Consider the following 14,704-nt stretch of genomic DNA (forward strand, 5'->3'; position numbering starts at 1 on the left):
CCCTTTCTTTAACTTATTGCAGTACACGGTTGATCGTTAATGTTTGATTAGTAATATGCAGATATGGTGTCACCAAACTCTACCATTGCAGGCGCCCAAAATTTACTTTACTTAGAGAGGATCGGCGAAAGCATATCACATTTAGAACAAAGAGACGGCTGAGTTGTAAATAGCAGGAAATATGGTTGCGTTATTAAACTTCTAATTTTATTTATCATTTCTAATATACTCAATACTTTTATTATTTTATTGAAATATATTTTCTCTCAGGATATTATATGAGTGTATATATAATAGAACAAAGTTCAATGGTTAAGTCATAACAACTTTCAATAATATTTGAAGGTTTAAATCTCCCTCTAGATTTGTAATGCTCTGCACTCTAAAAATGGGAGTATTATTTGTAAATTTAATATACAAATATGTGAAATAAAATAAAAATTTGTCTATATTATACTAATTGGTAACATGCCAAAAATGTAATATTTTTAAGAAAATAAGAATTGTTCCCAATAATAAATTGGCAAGACATAATATTTCTAAAAATAAAGATTTGCTAGGAATATAAATGAATGCACCACCGAAATAAAAGAAAAAAAATAAATGACTGACGTCATAGGAGAAAAAAATGAATGCACCATTAAATTCTACAGTCTATTTGACAGTACAAGATGCAGACTAGCGTGTCGTACATCTCAAATAAAATAAAATAACCACGACGACAAATAAATTTTCAATTAAAATAGGAAATTAAAAATTTTCGAGTTAAGGAAAAAAAAAAAGACCAAATCAAATGAACCCATTAACGTTAATTATAAATTTGGTTGTTCAAATTTTAAGATTGTGTCAGTTCATCAATTTGTCAAATATGATTTTAAAAAATTTATTAACTTTTGATTTTATGAAAAATGTATAATATTTTTTCAGCACATATACAAAATTGAGTAAGTGAAAGATTTATTAGCTTTTCAGTTGGGATTTAAATTTTCGACCACCTTCTCCTAGTTGTTAAAAGTTCTAAATTAACAAAATTTAAATATTAAACTAAGATTTAGACTTATTTACATCGAAAACCCATCATTTTAAGATTTTTTTTAATGGTATTTCTGCTGTGCTTCCTCTTTTAATTTCTTCATCTCTTCTACTTGGAGTTATTTGGTATTAAAAAAAAACGCAGAGAATAGGAAGGCAAGGCATAATGTGGAAAATAAGCCGTTAAGCTTCAAGACGAATAACAATCAGACTACAACACTACAGACTTCCAACAAAAAAAAAAAAAAAAATTCAGAATACAGAAATGAGGAATCATTAGACATTAGCCAGAACAAAAATTTCAGTGGAGAACAAATGAATGCGGCATTGTTAGCGGTAGGATCGAAGAACAGATCCACAAAAAGTACAGATGATGGCTCTCCAGGATTTCCAGTAAAAGGGAACGTGACAGAATCTGGTGGCCGTTTTCATATCCGCCACTCTGGCTCCTCCTCCGCAACGGGAGCAAATGCCCGGCGCCGGCCTACTCCGCCGCACCCTCCGCTTCTCATCCACCAGAAAGCAGAAGCAAACCATGGGGGCTTCCGATCACCTAAGGCAGCTGCAATGGAATCAAGTTTTAAGCGAAATGGGAACGAGTGAGTGACACAACCCAAGCAAGTGAGCATATTTATAGGGGCAGCGTAGGTTAAATTTTTAAAGCTCCACACCCTCCGATTTAAAGACGTCATTTTTTTTAAGGATGTTAAATTTAATTTTTCCAAACCCTTTAAATTTTTGAATTCATCAGTTTTAATATGATATTAGAGTATATATTGTTCGAACTCTTGTATTATTATAAACTTTCATGATATTTAATAAGAGGTTTAGGTTTACTTGTTGGTTGTTTATTCACGCTTAATGCTAAAACCTGATGGTCAATGTTTTCAAAAACCTGAGGGTCAATGTTTTCAAACAATACAGCTGGAACTTTAAACTATTGTCGGATGCAAGAAAACTCATCTTGAATATTGACTGTACACGTGGAAAACAAAAAACTGACAGCATTTGAAACCTTGGCAGGCAGTTGCTTTTTAATATAGTGCTGTTAATGCCACTCGGCTTGGTAGTTGGTACGGTCCCTTCCTCTCGAGATATTTTATTCCTTTATTTGGGTCAAAATATCATATTTTGCTAATTAATTAATGGCTATGGCTAATTGATGTAGTGACGTGTATCTCTCTTGAACTTGATGAGCTGAAACTTGATAGTTCATTTACCTTCCAATTCCATAGCCTCCCTTTATACTCAAAAAGCTTATGTAGTTGATGATATTTTCATCTGGTGCCAATCAATTATGGTCTAGATCTTATAAGTTCTTACTTTAGTTGACTTGATAGCTTTTAATCAAAGAAAAGAGCAAGACAGTAAGAGGGAAAGCTTTTAACATTAATATATCAATTGTGTACATAGATATATACACAGTATAAATACATGCTTGATGCTGCTAATTATATATGATACAGTAGTGTACAAGACACCACAACGAACCACTATTGCAAATATTACACTGTTTTGGGATTTCAAAGATTAGAGGAATCTTCATAGACTGATCATTGAGCTCAAATTCAGAATACACTGGTGAGTGCAAAGCAAATTTCATTTCTTAGGAGATCATTGGGGGGCAAAAAGCCCATGTAGCTCTTCTTCTTTTCCCATTACTTGACAGTCCCTTTTGAGGGTATGGACACAACAAGAACGACGCTGGATGTTAAACCCTGAAGAAACCTTTGTGCCTCTATTATTATGCTCTTAGAGAATTCAAATTCGCTAAAGTGAGCTCTTGGCGGGAGGTGAAGTGTAAAGCAAATGAAAATGTTGAATCTCCCACCTCTAAAGAATGAATAAAATGTCTTAACTGTTGAGCTATATCTCTATTGATTCAATTTCACGAATAGTTAACTTAACTACTAACAATACAATTAATCAAATAAAAAGTGAATATAGTAACAAACATGGACAACTTAAACGAATTAAATTAAACTTTTAAAGTCACAAGAACCAATATAAAATTAAATTTAAACTAAAACTAAATTTATAATTTTAACATTGTATAAAAATTTTCTCTAATTCTTTTTAATTACAAGTTTAAAAAAATATTCAAAATGATTTTAGAACTTTTTTTTTTTCCCAAAAGAATGGTAATAGTAATAGAGGTCTTTAATCACTAACAAAGAAAAGCATTATTTTTTTTTATGGCTACAGTTTGATATATTTACAACTTTAGTCTTAGGTTGGATGTTGGATTGGGCTTAGTCTAACGGGCTCATCAAACTACAATTAACTTTTGGGCCTACTTTGGATTGGGCGTGCGGGCTAGATAGAGCCACTCCATGCATTTTCTTTTCTTTTCACTTTAAGATTTGCATATCTCAACTAATTCAATATCCATATGTTTGTCAAAAAAAAAAAAAAAAAACAAAAAAAACAAAAAACCCTAATTCAATATTCATCTTATTATTTGAATTTTATAAGATGAAAGATATAGGAAATAAGAAGCGAAGGGATAGGTAAAACGTAGAAGCAATTAGTGAAAGGGGGTAAAGTTTGTTCTTTCATTTCCGTTTTTTAAAATAGGACATTTGATTAACTATTTTGTGATTTATTGTTTTTTATCTTTAAAAGACATTTTTAAAATTGTATAAAAAATTTGAAACTAAACAGAAATAAAAGTACCAATCTCTTGTTTCTTGTTTTAATTTTTGATTTTTTCATAAACAAAAGTAAAAGTACTAGTGTAGCATTTTTTACTTATAAAATCCATAACAAGTATTTTTAAAAACTAAATATATAACTTTAATAATTTGGAATCGTTTATTTTTTAAATCTAGTTTCATGCAACCCATTGATTTTATTTTATTTAAAATTTGTAGAAGAGCGATGTGTCAGTCAGTCGATCGACTTGGAGACTAATGTGGATTGAGACGGCAGTCAAAGTCCAAGTCTTTGTTACGTCTGTAGGGACCTTGTCATCCCAATCGTGACTAGTACTGCAGCCTTCGGGTAGGCTTCAACATCTGTGCACTTCTGGTATTAGCCTGTGGGCTCCCTATTCGACCCATCTTGAAACACGGACTAAAGAGTTTGACATGTGTGCATTGAGAAAACAAGTTTTTAAAAACACATTTCTATTTCTTATAGTTAAAAATGTGACCAAAGTTCCACGTTAATTAGATAAAGAGAAGAATGTAAGTATATTATATAAGTGAGGAACAATATCTCAATAAAGTCTTTTTAATAAAATAAAGGAGTCATATTCTTAAAATCGACAACAACGTACCATTATGCGAGTACCTCTATAGCTTCCCAACACCCTATTTTTAATAAAAGAGAAAAATAAATAAATAATAAATAATAGTTACCATATACATTATATAATAAAAATAAAATTAGAAAAGGATTCTAAATAATTATCAAAATACCCCATTAACCATTACTCTCTCTTTTTTTTTAAACAACTCGAAGGTTTGATCCTGGCAGGAAGCAAACTTAAGTCGAGTCAAAGCAGGTTGTGTTTGGTACCAAGTCCTAAATAAAAGCTTTTATATCAAACAAAGAATCAATTTAATTATTTGTATACAATTTTAAATAAACACTTTAATTTATTTGGTTAATATTAATCATTTCCATCGAGATAATAATTTAGTGCTGTCCTCTAAAGAATGGTGCATGGAATATTGTAATACTCTTATTATGAGGTCTTGTGTTCAAATCCTAGTCAGCAACATTACTCAATCAAGACAATACAATGATAAGCAACAATCTCTAGTCATAGGAGTTCAATTGCCTCTTAGTTAGTTATTTATTATTATTATTCCAAATCTTTTAAGGGTAGTTAAGCATAAACATTGAAATTTGAAGGGTTTTCAAAAACACTTTTATACTTAAAATGCATTCTCAAACACATATCTACAATATTTTTACAATTTTCAAAGTACACTTCTAAGCATGCATTAGCGAAAACATCATGATAAGTGAGTTAAACCACCTTTTACTATTTCAAAACCTTCATTATTAAACTCACCTCAAAACTTGTACTATAACTATGAGTAAGAAACTAAATACACTGAACACCAAAACAGAACACATAAAAGTTATATTGCCTTGATCAAAATGGTTAATAGGTTAAAAATTAAAACAAGACTGAAAAAAAAAAAAGGTAGAGTTTACGACTCGAAGAGGGGAAGAAAGCATTTAGTGTTGGGAGATTAAAAATGAAGGTACAGACAAGAGTGATGACAGAACAGACAGAGAAGACATATGCCTGCAGCTTGGGGCAGAACTTTGTTTAAGAAGGACAAAGTCATCTCTCCACATTATCTTGATGGTATGATTTCACCCAAGAAAAACTCCGTACCAACGATGGTATTATATTGTATTTCACTTGCACTGCACACTTGGGTCATCAACTTTTTAAGTCCTGTAAACGATCATTATGTCTGTTATGGGAGGTGAAACGAGATACAGCTAGGTAACACAAGACCGAAGAAGAGTCAGGAGAGGGTGCGAACCAGGGGAGCAGGCACTCAGCGACCCGAGCCGGCCTCTGGTCGAGCAGTTCTCGGCTAGCAGTGGTTCCGCTGTGCATTCAGACTCGAACCCATCACGTCCTGACTCTTGATCCATAGGCCCACGTAGCGCATCGGCCCAGATATTTAGATTTCCTAAATGTATAAGAACTAGACTTCTATATAAATAGGAGAATAAACCCAACCTAAAGGTTACTACGAAATACTCTACTCTCGAAACTACTTGATTATAAGTTAAGCATTAAAGTCCGTGTGGTAAGAGTCACACCGATCTTTAATGCTATTCAATCTCGCAGATTTTGTCGATCCCTTTATTTACTGAAAATTGATGCAAATTTAGAAAGATCCATTTCAAATTTGTGCATCAACGATATATAATATATAATCAACACATTTCAATAAAAACTGCCGTAAAATATTTGCTCAAAAAGTATCCATATGTATCCAAAGAGGCGTACTACTCGAAAAAGAGTGATATTAATGGGAAGGCCGCAGGAGGAATGGGGAGGGAGAAAGAAGAAGAGTAATTAAACACGTTGCCTAAAAGTGGGATGTGACAACGCAGTATATAGTTTCAAAGTTTGAAGTTCGAAGTTGGAAGAAAGTGAAACAAAGACAAAAACAGTTCCCCCACGTGAGATATATTTCGCTCACTTTCCTTCCTCAATGTCAGTCTCCACTGCTGCTCCAATCCAATTTCCCTTCTCATTTATCACAGTCTTCATTTTAAACATTGTGATTTTTTTTCCCGTGGAAATTTATTTCTAATTGTCTAGCGCTAACTGAGAACATTATATTAATCGCACACCCGACACACATTTTTATATAATTCCCTTCTCATTTGATTCAGTCTGTTCTAACAAAAATAAACCTTTTAAATTTTATTTAGAAAAACTATTTACTACCTAGTGGAAATTATTTAGTAAGAACTCAAAGAAATTATGAAATTAAGTGCTAGAAAATTCAATTTTAATAGATAATAATGGTATCACAGTTACGTGAACCAACTAACTCCTAATTTGTGACTTTAACTATTAGTTTGTGCAAATATTGGTTAATGAAGTAAATAAATAAAATAACTGTTTTTCTCTCTATTATGTTTGCATCACTAAGATTTTCGTCTTGCAAAAATGTTAGTGAAGGAAAGAAGAAGAAAACTAGAGAAGGAAAGAAGAGAGAGAGAAAGAAAGAAGAAAGGGAGAGAAGCACCGATGACCGCCATGGTTTTAAGTAATCAATTTCTTTTGCATCTCTTTATCTCTTTCTAAATTGACTGTCACAAAGAAAAGAAAGTAACTAGTAAGATAGGACAATAAAAGAAATGGAAACTACGAAGAAACAAGAAAAGCTTTGGAAAAACCAACGGTGCTGGTTTTCCCAAGGTACCGTTGCAGTCTGCAATTGTAGCCGGCAGCACATTTAATGACATTAATTATTTTTTATTTTTATTATTTTTCATCTATTATGTTTAACATAATCGATCGATTTTTGATAAAAAAAATGACATATCTCATCAAAACGACGGGCAACGAGTCGATTTCTATTTTCGGAAAACTATACAATATTTTACGCAAAAGTGCATAATCACTGTTTTTTTTTTGGCTCCATTGCATTTCGGACAGGGAAACGTCGAAAAACAACCGCCCACACCATGTGGTCAACACAACAACCCTAGCTAATAGAAAAACTTTTATATGATCAAAATTTAAGAAGCTGGCGCTTTTGTTTTCCAAAAGAAAATTATTTTTAAACGTAATTGGCGGGAAGGAATAATTCTATTTTCTACTTCTAAAATATTTGATAATTCATTATTTATTCCTTTTAGTTGTAAAGGGACAATATTAATCCTGAATTTTCCCTTTTTTTTCCTGTCCAAATACTAGGTGTGTTACTTGGTATTTTCATCTATTTTCTACCTCTCTTTTGCTATGTATTTTCATCTCTTTGCCGTCAAATTTAAGAAATAAATATTATTCTTTACGAAAAATAAACTACACATCTATCAATAAGATGAATACATCAATGGTATACGAAAATGGATAATTTTTTTTTTTTTTTTGAATTTCTAAAATTGTAATTGTATAGTTCCTTTTAATTCTACTAAAAAATTCTTGTACTAAATATTTTAAGTTCTCTCTCAGACATATCTATATAAATAATCTAGTCATATTTTATTTGAAGCCAAACAATATTAAATTATGTATACATAAAGTTATATTTTCAGAATATTTATACTAAAGAAATTAACATTTTATGTAACAGATTGTTCTAGTTTAATGATAAAAAAAATTAATTAACGTTACTTTCAATTGTAATAATGTTTTATACCAATGCAATTATCTATTATATCTATATATACATATTCATGCCATTAATATTTTATATGAATTTGTATATTTTAGATCCGTCAGAAGCAGATGTGCAATTACACATTTTCAATAATGGGCCACGGGGACATCATTCATTAGGAGAGAGTTTGGATGTTTATGAGGAAGCCTCAAAACACCAACAAATTATTGGAGGAGAGACCATCACAATTGGCCAATAATTTTACACTGTTCTGGAATTTTAATGAATTGATGGTATATTTAAAAAAAAAAAAAAGAAATTTGAAATCTGTGAAAGAAAAAATATATAATTATTTCAAATGTATGTATTTGATGATTATTAGAGGCAAGTATTTTTGAGTTTGCCGATATATATAATTTCGTTGGATTAGTTTCAATAGACCATTAAAAGTAAAACATATGATGCGCATACATAATCTTATTAAAAATGAAATGGTACATTTTCTTCAAAAAAAAAAAAAAAAAAAGGAAAACATCTCCTTAAATTATCTTGCAACCTCAAGGAATGAAGGACCATCTCAACCTCTTGTACTAGCCGCGGCCAATTACACTGGACAATCCAACAGCAGAATGTTAGATTCTAATAACACATTATTACTTAAATAAATTATGAATTTATGATTCACTCGATTCGAGGGAAATAATAAAAGGGTATGGTTAGGGTGAGGGTAGAATAAATGATTTTGGAAAAATAGATTTAAGTATTAATTGATTTTTCAAAATCATTATCTAGGGCGCCTTTGGGGTTGGTATCTTTTCAAAAAAAAAAAAAAAAAGCGTGTTTGAGAGTGATGGTAGAAGGAGTGATTTTGAAAAAAAAAGGTCAAGTATAATTGATTTTTCAAAATCACGTGATACCTTAAAAATCAATTTAAAGTGATTTCTAATATTTTTTAAAATCCAAATTTTAATTTGCCAAATATGATGAATGAAAAGGTGATTTTTGAGCATGACAAAATCACTTTCCAAACACACCTTAATATTTTAAAAATTAATTTAAAGTGATCTAAAATTTCTTAAAATCAAATTATTTTTTTAATATGACAAACATGATTAATAAAAAGAGAATTGATTTTAACAATAGCAAACGATTTTGACATACCAAAATTACTCCCATTCATATTTGTGTAATTATTATATATGCGCTAGAAATATATATTTTGATTTCTCAACCACACATTTAATAATCATTGTAAGTAATAGTTACATAATTTAGGAAGATGTCAGATCACAACTTCATAGCTAAGAGAACTTTTGAGAGTAAACCTTCAAGTTTGGCATAGTCCTACCTTTCTCAAAAAGCTGTTCAAACTTCTCTCTAATAGATATATCGATATTTTAATCTAAATTAAATAATCAGGGGTCATAGTTTTAACCATTATAAAACATGTTTGATTTTATATTTTTTGAAAATTGATAAACAAAACACAATTATCAAACATATATATATATATATATATATATATATATATATATATATATATATATATATATATATCGTTCTTTTTTAAATAAAAAAACCAAAAATGTAAAATTAAAATGGTTATAAAATCAAATATGAGCTTGGGCCAAAAAAAAAAAACAAAATATATATAAATTACAAACACTACGCCGAACTAATTTAGCACTATTAATAGCAATATAATAATTTAACAACGATATACTACTGAGAAAGGCAGTTCAACAATATATTACCTCTCACTAATACATAAAAAAAACGAGATGTTGATATTCTCAGACACACAAAAAAAGGTTTAAAAAAATAATTAAAAAAAAAATTTGAGACGAGACGAATGATGAATTGTAAATCGAACTCTCAAGTCTCAACTCACATTACATATGATGACGGATGATATACATAATAGGACCGAAAATGATTTTGGGTAAAATAAAATATGGGATTTTTGGATGTGAAGGCAAAAAGAACAAGGGCGTGCAGCAGAAAAGAGAGACAGGGAAAACTCAGATCCGAAAATGATTTAAAATTGGTAAATATTACAATAAATTAATTAATTGTAATGAGGAGATGGAATTAAATTAGAAGCGAAAGGAAAGTTGGTTAAATTACCAGTGCGCAATTGGACGTCGTCGTTTGGCGCGGGTCAGGCGTACGCGGTGCTGCGAAAGGTTTTAACGGTGGAGAGATTGAGAATGGAGAGAAGAAGTTGGTTGGTGGTGCATCGAGGGGTCTTGAATTGGCTAAGTGCGCCTCCGTTTCCAATACAATGTTCCAGAATCTTCTTGAAAGTTCCTCTCTCCACGACCCGGAGCTCGAGAGGTCCGATGGAGTTGGATCTTCGGGACACCACGTAGCCATGGTCCACGAACGCAGCGTCCATGAGGGTGCAGCACTCTCCCAGAACTGCATCCTCCACGTCACCTTTGACTTCCCAGAAGATGACGTAGTGGCCTGGCTGGTCGGCCACGTCGGCGTGGCTGGTGAAGTCAACTACTTCGGCTCCGCTTTGACTTTTGTCGCCCAGCAGCTGGGCCCCTCTTTCAACCACCATTTGAAGATCCTTCTCCGTGTTCTTGTCGATGTTTATGGTTAGCACCAGCTTTCTTCTGCATATAAAGCTCAGTTTGGGCGTCTTGTTGTGAAACCCACTCACTTCTACTATGTCCCCTAACCTGCATCTATAAAGCCCTGCCAATGCCATATCCAATTTCACATTACCAAAAGCAACCTTATTAACCCAAACACAAAAAACCCCGTAACTAATTAGGATAATTATCTCAATTGGCATACGAAAACTTTGAATAAAATAAAAGAAAAAATTCAGGTGAGCTACCATTCAATATTATATTGTCCTAAGTAAAATACATATGGTAGGATCAAATCTTGTCATCGCTTGCTCTGTTTGGTACCTCAAATTTTGAAGGAAACGACGAATTTCAAATGAATTCCACTGTTTGATAGCACGTGATTTTGAATGATTTCAAATCCTATTTTTACTTTAAAAAATTTTCAAGTTTGACAAACTTTCGAAATAAATTACCTATTTAATCTCGTCATATTTTAATTTCTAATTAATAAATTTAGACTAAAAACCTAAATCAGTAAAATTTTTATTTTCTTTTCATTTCAAGTCAACATCCAAATAAATATATATAATTTAATTCGTTTCAAATCATTCTTATTCCAAACAAGATAAAGAATTTTAAATCATTTCATCAACTTTCTTGACACCGACGGAAGGTAAATGATTTGACAGATCTTATAAAAAAGGAAAAAAAAAAAACAAAGAAAATCTGTACAACCACGGTGGGGTGGGGGATGAAAAGAAAATTTTACCCCTCGTCCATGAAATAGAGAGTACTGGCAATTATTGCTCCAATGATTTTTGTGATTACCATATAATGATACTAGAAATTATATGGGCAATCAACCAGCTCCTAGAAAACTCAGGCCGTAATCAGATTGCATATTAGCAGAAAAAGACATATATCCAACCAAGTTGAGAAAGTGACCAACAAATTGGGAAAAAATAATAATAATAACAACAGATCCATCGTGTCCAAAGTGATAAATAGAATCAATTAATAAGGTAGTATGAAACGAAATAATTAATTAAGGAGACAAAACTTATCCAGAGATTAGAAAGAAGACACGACAGAGAGGTGAAGCCCTATGGAATAGAAAAGATACGTAAAGATATAACGAAAAGACTGACCTGTGAAAGTAGTAAGAACAACCTCATACTGTTGTCCAATCTTGACTCGAGACAGCGGAACCGGTTCGCCTTCCAAGAAGTCATCAACGCCAATATCAAAATCGGAGGAACATATTTGGTTTTGGTTTTGGTGTTGTCTGAAAAGTGGGATGAACTCAAAATAAGAGAAAGTAGGAACCACGGCAAAAGTAACGTTTTCGGGGGGAAGAGAAGGGTCCACGTTGACGCCAATCCAACTCTCGGTGGATCCATAATCAGCGCTCACTAACGGCAGCCCCGCAGCGTAGTGCCTCAATTTCTTGACATACGGCTGCATGGAGCCGGTGGTTATGGAGTAAACATATTTGGCATTGGGCCACAGCTCGGGGATCAGACCGAACCAATCCCGGGCCCGGAGGCGTTGGCAGGAGGCTCGGATGGAGGAAGCGAGAGATGGGTTGGGGGAGATGATGTCTAGAACAGCCCTACGCATTTTGGGAATGGTGACTGTGGAGGAGAGCGAGGCATGGGTTATGTCGCGGCAAATGTCGGGCCAGACCTCTTCGAGTTGGTTGAAGGCCTGGAGAATGGTGTAGGCGAAAGTGGAAGTGACGAACTCGACTTGGTGGGCGAAGAAGAGGCCCAGGAGGAGGTGGCAGTATGTGGATTGCTTGTAATCTCCCCCCGAAATCACTTCTTCCGGGCTGCACGTGAACGACTGCGTTTTCAGCTGCTTGATTTTGAATTCTTCGCTCGCGTAGTAATGCGTGGTCGCGGTTCCGGTGGTTATACCTCCCTTGGTTTTGGTCTGTTTGCTGCTGTAAATGAACTCCACAATCTTCCCTCCTTCCCTTATGGGATAAACCCTAATTTTAATTTTTTTTATGCATTAATTAATTAGTGTGTAATTTTGTGATTCTTGGGGAGGGGGAAATAATTAAAGTACCTGGATCTGTAAGCAGCGGCTAAGCGAAATATGAGGAGTGTAGTCTGAGCACTATGGGGAGTGAAGAGTACGTACTTCTGTCGGCCTTCCGTGGTGCCAGAACTGCAGCGGGATAAAATTACAGAATGGGCGCTTCAGCCAAAGAAATTAAATAAAACACACAGTCACAGTAATACGTACGCTTGAGACTTGACTAGACCTAGCTACTGCTTTCCATTTAGAAGGGGGCAAAAAGAAAGGGAAAAAAGGAAGAATTAAGCTGGGGGTACCTTAAAGAGAGAGTTTTGATGGGTAGTTGAGTTAGTAATGGGGTAGAGTCGCCATCTGCGATTCTTTGAAGAAAAGGCTCAAAATGGGGATGGGAGGAAAGTGGTACGGAGGAAGTGAAGAGAGATTCCAATGCGGAGTCGTCGTCTTGGATTTGGTGGATATTGACATCTCCCAGCCATGGCTTCAGGTACTCAACGCCACAGTTCTGTTGGAGAATCTGGCGGAGAGTGCGGGACTGAGCCACGCCTGCGTCACTCGTCACTTGCTCGAACCAATCAATGATTTCCTGCTCCTTCTCGCTCAACTCACCGTGATCATTACCTGCACCACCGGCCTCGGCCTCGGCCTCCATTAAAGATTATCTCTGTCTCTGTGTCTCTGGTGGGTTTTGTAGTGGAGATTTCGTCTGGGGTACGGTTAAAAGGCCCGAAAACCAGAAGTAGGACTAGGAATAGGAATAATACCAATGAATTATCATGGTTAGAGATAGGGATATAGAGAGAGAGAGAGAGAGAGATTGAAAAAGTTCAAAATTGGAGAGGGTGACTGAAACCCACCGGCCAGTTTGTAATGGGTTGGCACCACATATCGGCCGCGTACGTGGGCTTGTGGGGACCCTTTCATCTCTGCCCATGCTCTCCATAATTTTCTTCACAAGTACTTACACGAGTGACCACCACCAAAATATTTGACGCAGCTTCTTTAAATTTCTTGATGTTGGATTTTAATGCGTGAAAGGAAATTAAATTTGAAAGAAATTTATTCACATATGAATACATCTCTCTATAATTTTGCTTTTAAATTGAAGAATTACGTAACAAATTCTTTAATTCATTTGTCTTTTTATTTTTTTAGTTACAAATGTCTAACTTTGTAACTTTAACCCATGTATTATGTATGTTTAATTTTTTGTAAGAGATTATATCTTTGACTATATGTAGTTATTGGTTTCCTCCATTTACGATTTCTACCATTTCTCATTTGAGTTCCTTCTTCTTTTGAGTTGTTATTCTTATTTATTTTGAAATAAAAATTCTACTAGATTCGAGTAGCCAGTTGAATTTTCTTTAGATCAACATACTATTAAAGTGTGCATCGACTATTGTTAACAACTTACTGTATATTTTGAGATGAGTTTCTAAAAAAAAAAACTTACAAAAATTTCTTCTCTTCTTCTCATTCTCTTTCCTACCGATCAATACTTTGACATTTGATGAAGTATTGTTAACAACTTACTGTATATTTTGAGATGAGTTTTGAATTTTTTATTTAAATAAAATTACTTTTCTACGAGTACCCGTAGAAAATTTTTTTTAAAAGGAGAAACCATTTCATTAAGAGGGACATGTAGAAAAATTATTAATAGAGTTTGTTAATTATACCTTCTAAGTTATATTAGATCACGAAAACTTTTTTTTTTAATGTAAAAAGTTTTGTAATCAATAAAATATATTTTTAAAAATTCGGATGAATTTAAAATCTATTTTTGAAGAAATTTTTGAGACGATTATTCAAAAAACTTATATTAAAATGGTTGAGACTTCTTTAGTTTTAGTACTCAAAACATGACTTATAAAAAAATGATTTTCATTTCAAACAAAAACAAAAAGGTGATTGGTTCAAGAAAAAAAAAAAAAAACAAAAAGGTGCTTTTTAAATTAAAAGATATATCAAAGCTGGAAGATATTGTTTATATTATTATTAATAGTAATTTTACTTTACTTTAGAAACATTTAGTTAGACTTAGATCCTTTCATCTCTATTTGTATCATTATAATAAAAATGTATATTATTTTTATTTGAAAAGTTGTTTTTGTAAAACATGTGGAACTTCCACCCTCTTATGGGAAATATATGTACTCAATTACAACTTTGCTATCTCGCTTGGCTACCTTGTTTTTTTTTTTAATAAATATCTTGCAAACG

The 14,704-nt window shown here is 33.1% G+C and overlaps 2 protein-coding genes across 3 annotated transcripts; both read right to left on the reverse strand.

The window, feature by feature from the left end:
* Nucleotides 1-1,201: 1,201 nt before the first annotated feature.
* Nucleotides 1,202-1,644, reverse strand: LOC111011282 (uncharacterized). Its single transcript, XM_022284988.2, has one exon. It carries the CDS (start codon nucleotides 1,567-1,569, stop codon nucleotides 1,363-1,365), a length of 207 nt encoding a protein of 68 aa, XP_022140680.1. The 5' UTR covers nucleotides 1,570-1,644; the 3' UTR covers nucleotides 1,202-1,362.
* Nucleotides 1,645-8,259: 6,615 nt separating this feature from the next.
* On the reverse strand, nucleotides 8,260-13,339 carry DFL2 (Auxin-responsive GH3 family protein). Of its 2 annotated transcripts, XM_088121309.1 has the most exons (5): nucleotides 12,778-13,339; nucleotides 12,509-12,610; nucleotides 11,584-12,428; nucleotides 9,978-10,556; nucleotides 8,260-8,459 (listed from the first exon to the last, which is right to left on the reverse strand). In XM_088121309.1, the coding sequence occupies exons 1-4, from the start codon at nucleotides 13,128-13,130 to the stop codon at nucleotides 10,012-10,014; spliced, it is 1,845 nt and encodes a 614-aa protein (XP_087977435.1). In that variant the 5' UTR covers nucleotides 13,131-13,339; the 3' UTR covers nucleotides 8,260-8,459; nucleotides 9,978-10,011. The 2 variants fall into 2 exon arrangements, with proteins under 2 accessions (XP_087977435.1, XP_022140348.1); XM_022284656.2 differs by lacking the exon at nucleotides 8,260-8,459 and having other exon boundaries at nucleotides 9,860-10,556.
* Nucleotides 13,340-14,704: the final 1,365 nt, after the last annotated feature.

The sequence above is a fragment of the Momordica charantia genome (genome assembly GCF_013281855.1).
Source record: "Momordica charantia cultivar OHB3-1 chromosome 2 unlocalized genomic scaffold, Mcharantia_2.0 BLBB01000002.1, whole genome shotgun sequence".
Classification (NCBI taxonomy): domain Eukaryota; kingdom Viridiplantae; phylum Streptophyta; class Magnoliopsida; order Cucurbitales; family Cucurbitaceae; genus Momordica; species Momordica charantia.

What these genes read in the sequence shown, in the direction of transcription:
- DFL2 (XM_088121309.1), bottom strand. Translation starts at nt 13,130, where the DNA reads ATGGAGGCCGAGGCCGAGGCCGGTGGTGCAGGTAATGATCACGGTGAG. An exon ending in ATCAAAACTCTCTCTTTAAG is followed by an intron (nt 12,611 to 12,777) that starts GTACCCCCAGCT and finishes ATCCCGCTGCAG; the next exon opens with TTCTGGCACCACGGAAGGCC. An exon ending in GCCGCTGCTTACAGATCCAG is followed by an intron (nt 12,429 to 12,508) that starts GTACTTTAATTA and finishes AATTAAAATTAG; the next exon opens with GGTTTATCCCATAAGGGAAG.
- LOC111011282 (XM_022284988.2), bottom strand. Translation starts at nt 1,569, where the DNA reads ATGGTTTGCTTCTGCTTTCTGGTGGATGAGAAGCGGAGGGTGCGGCGG.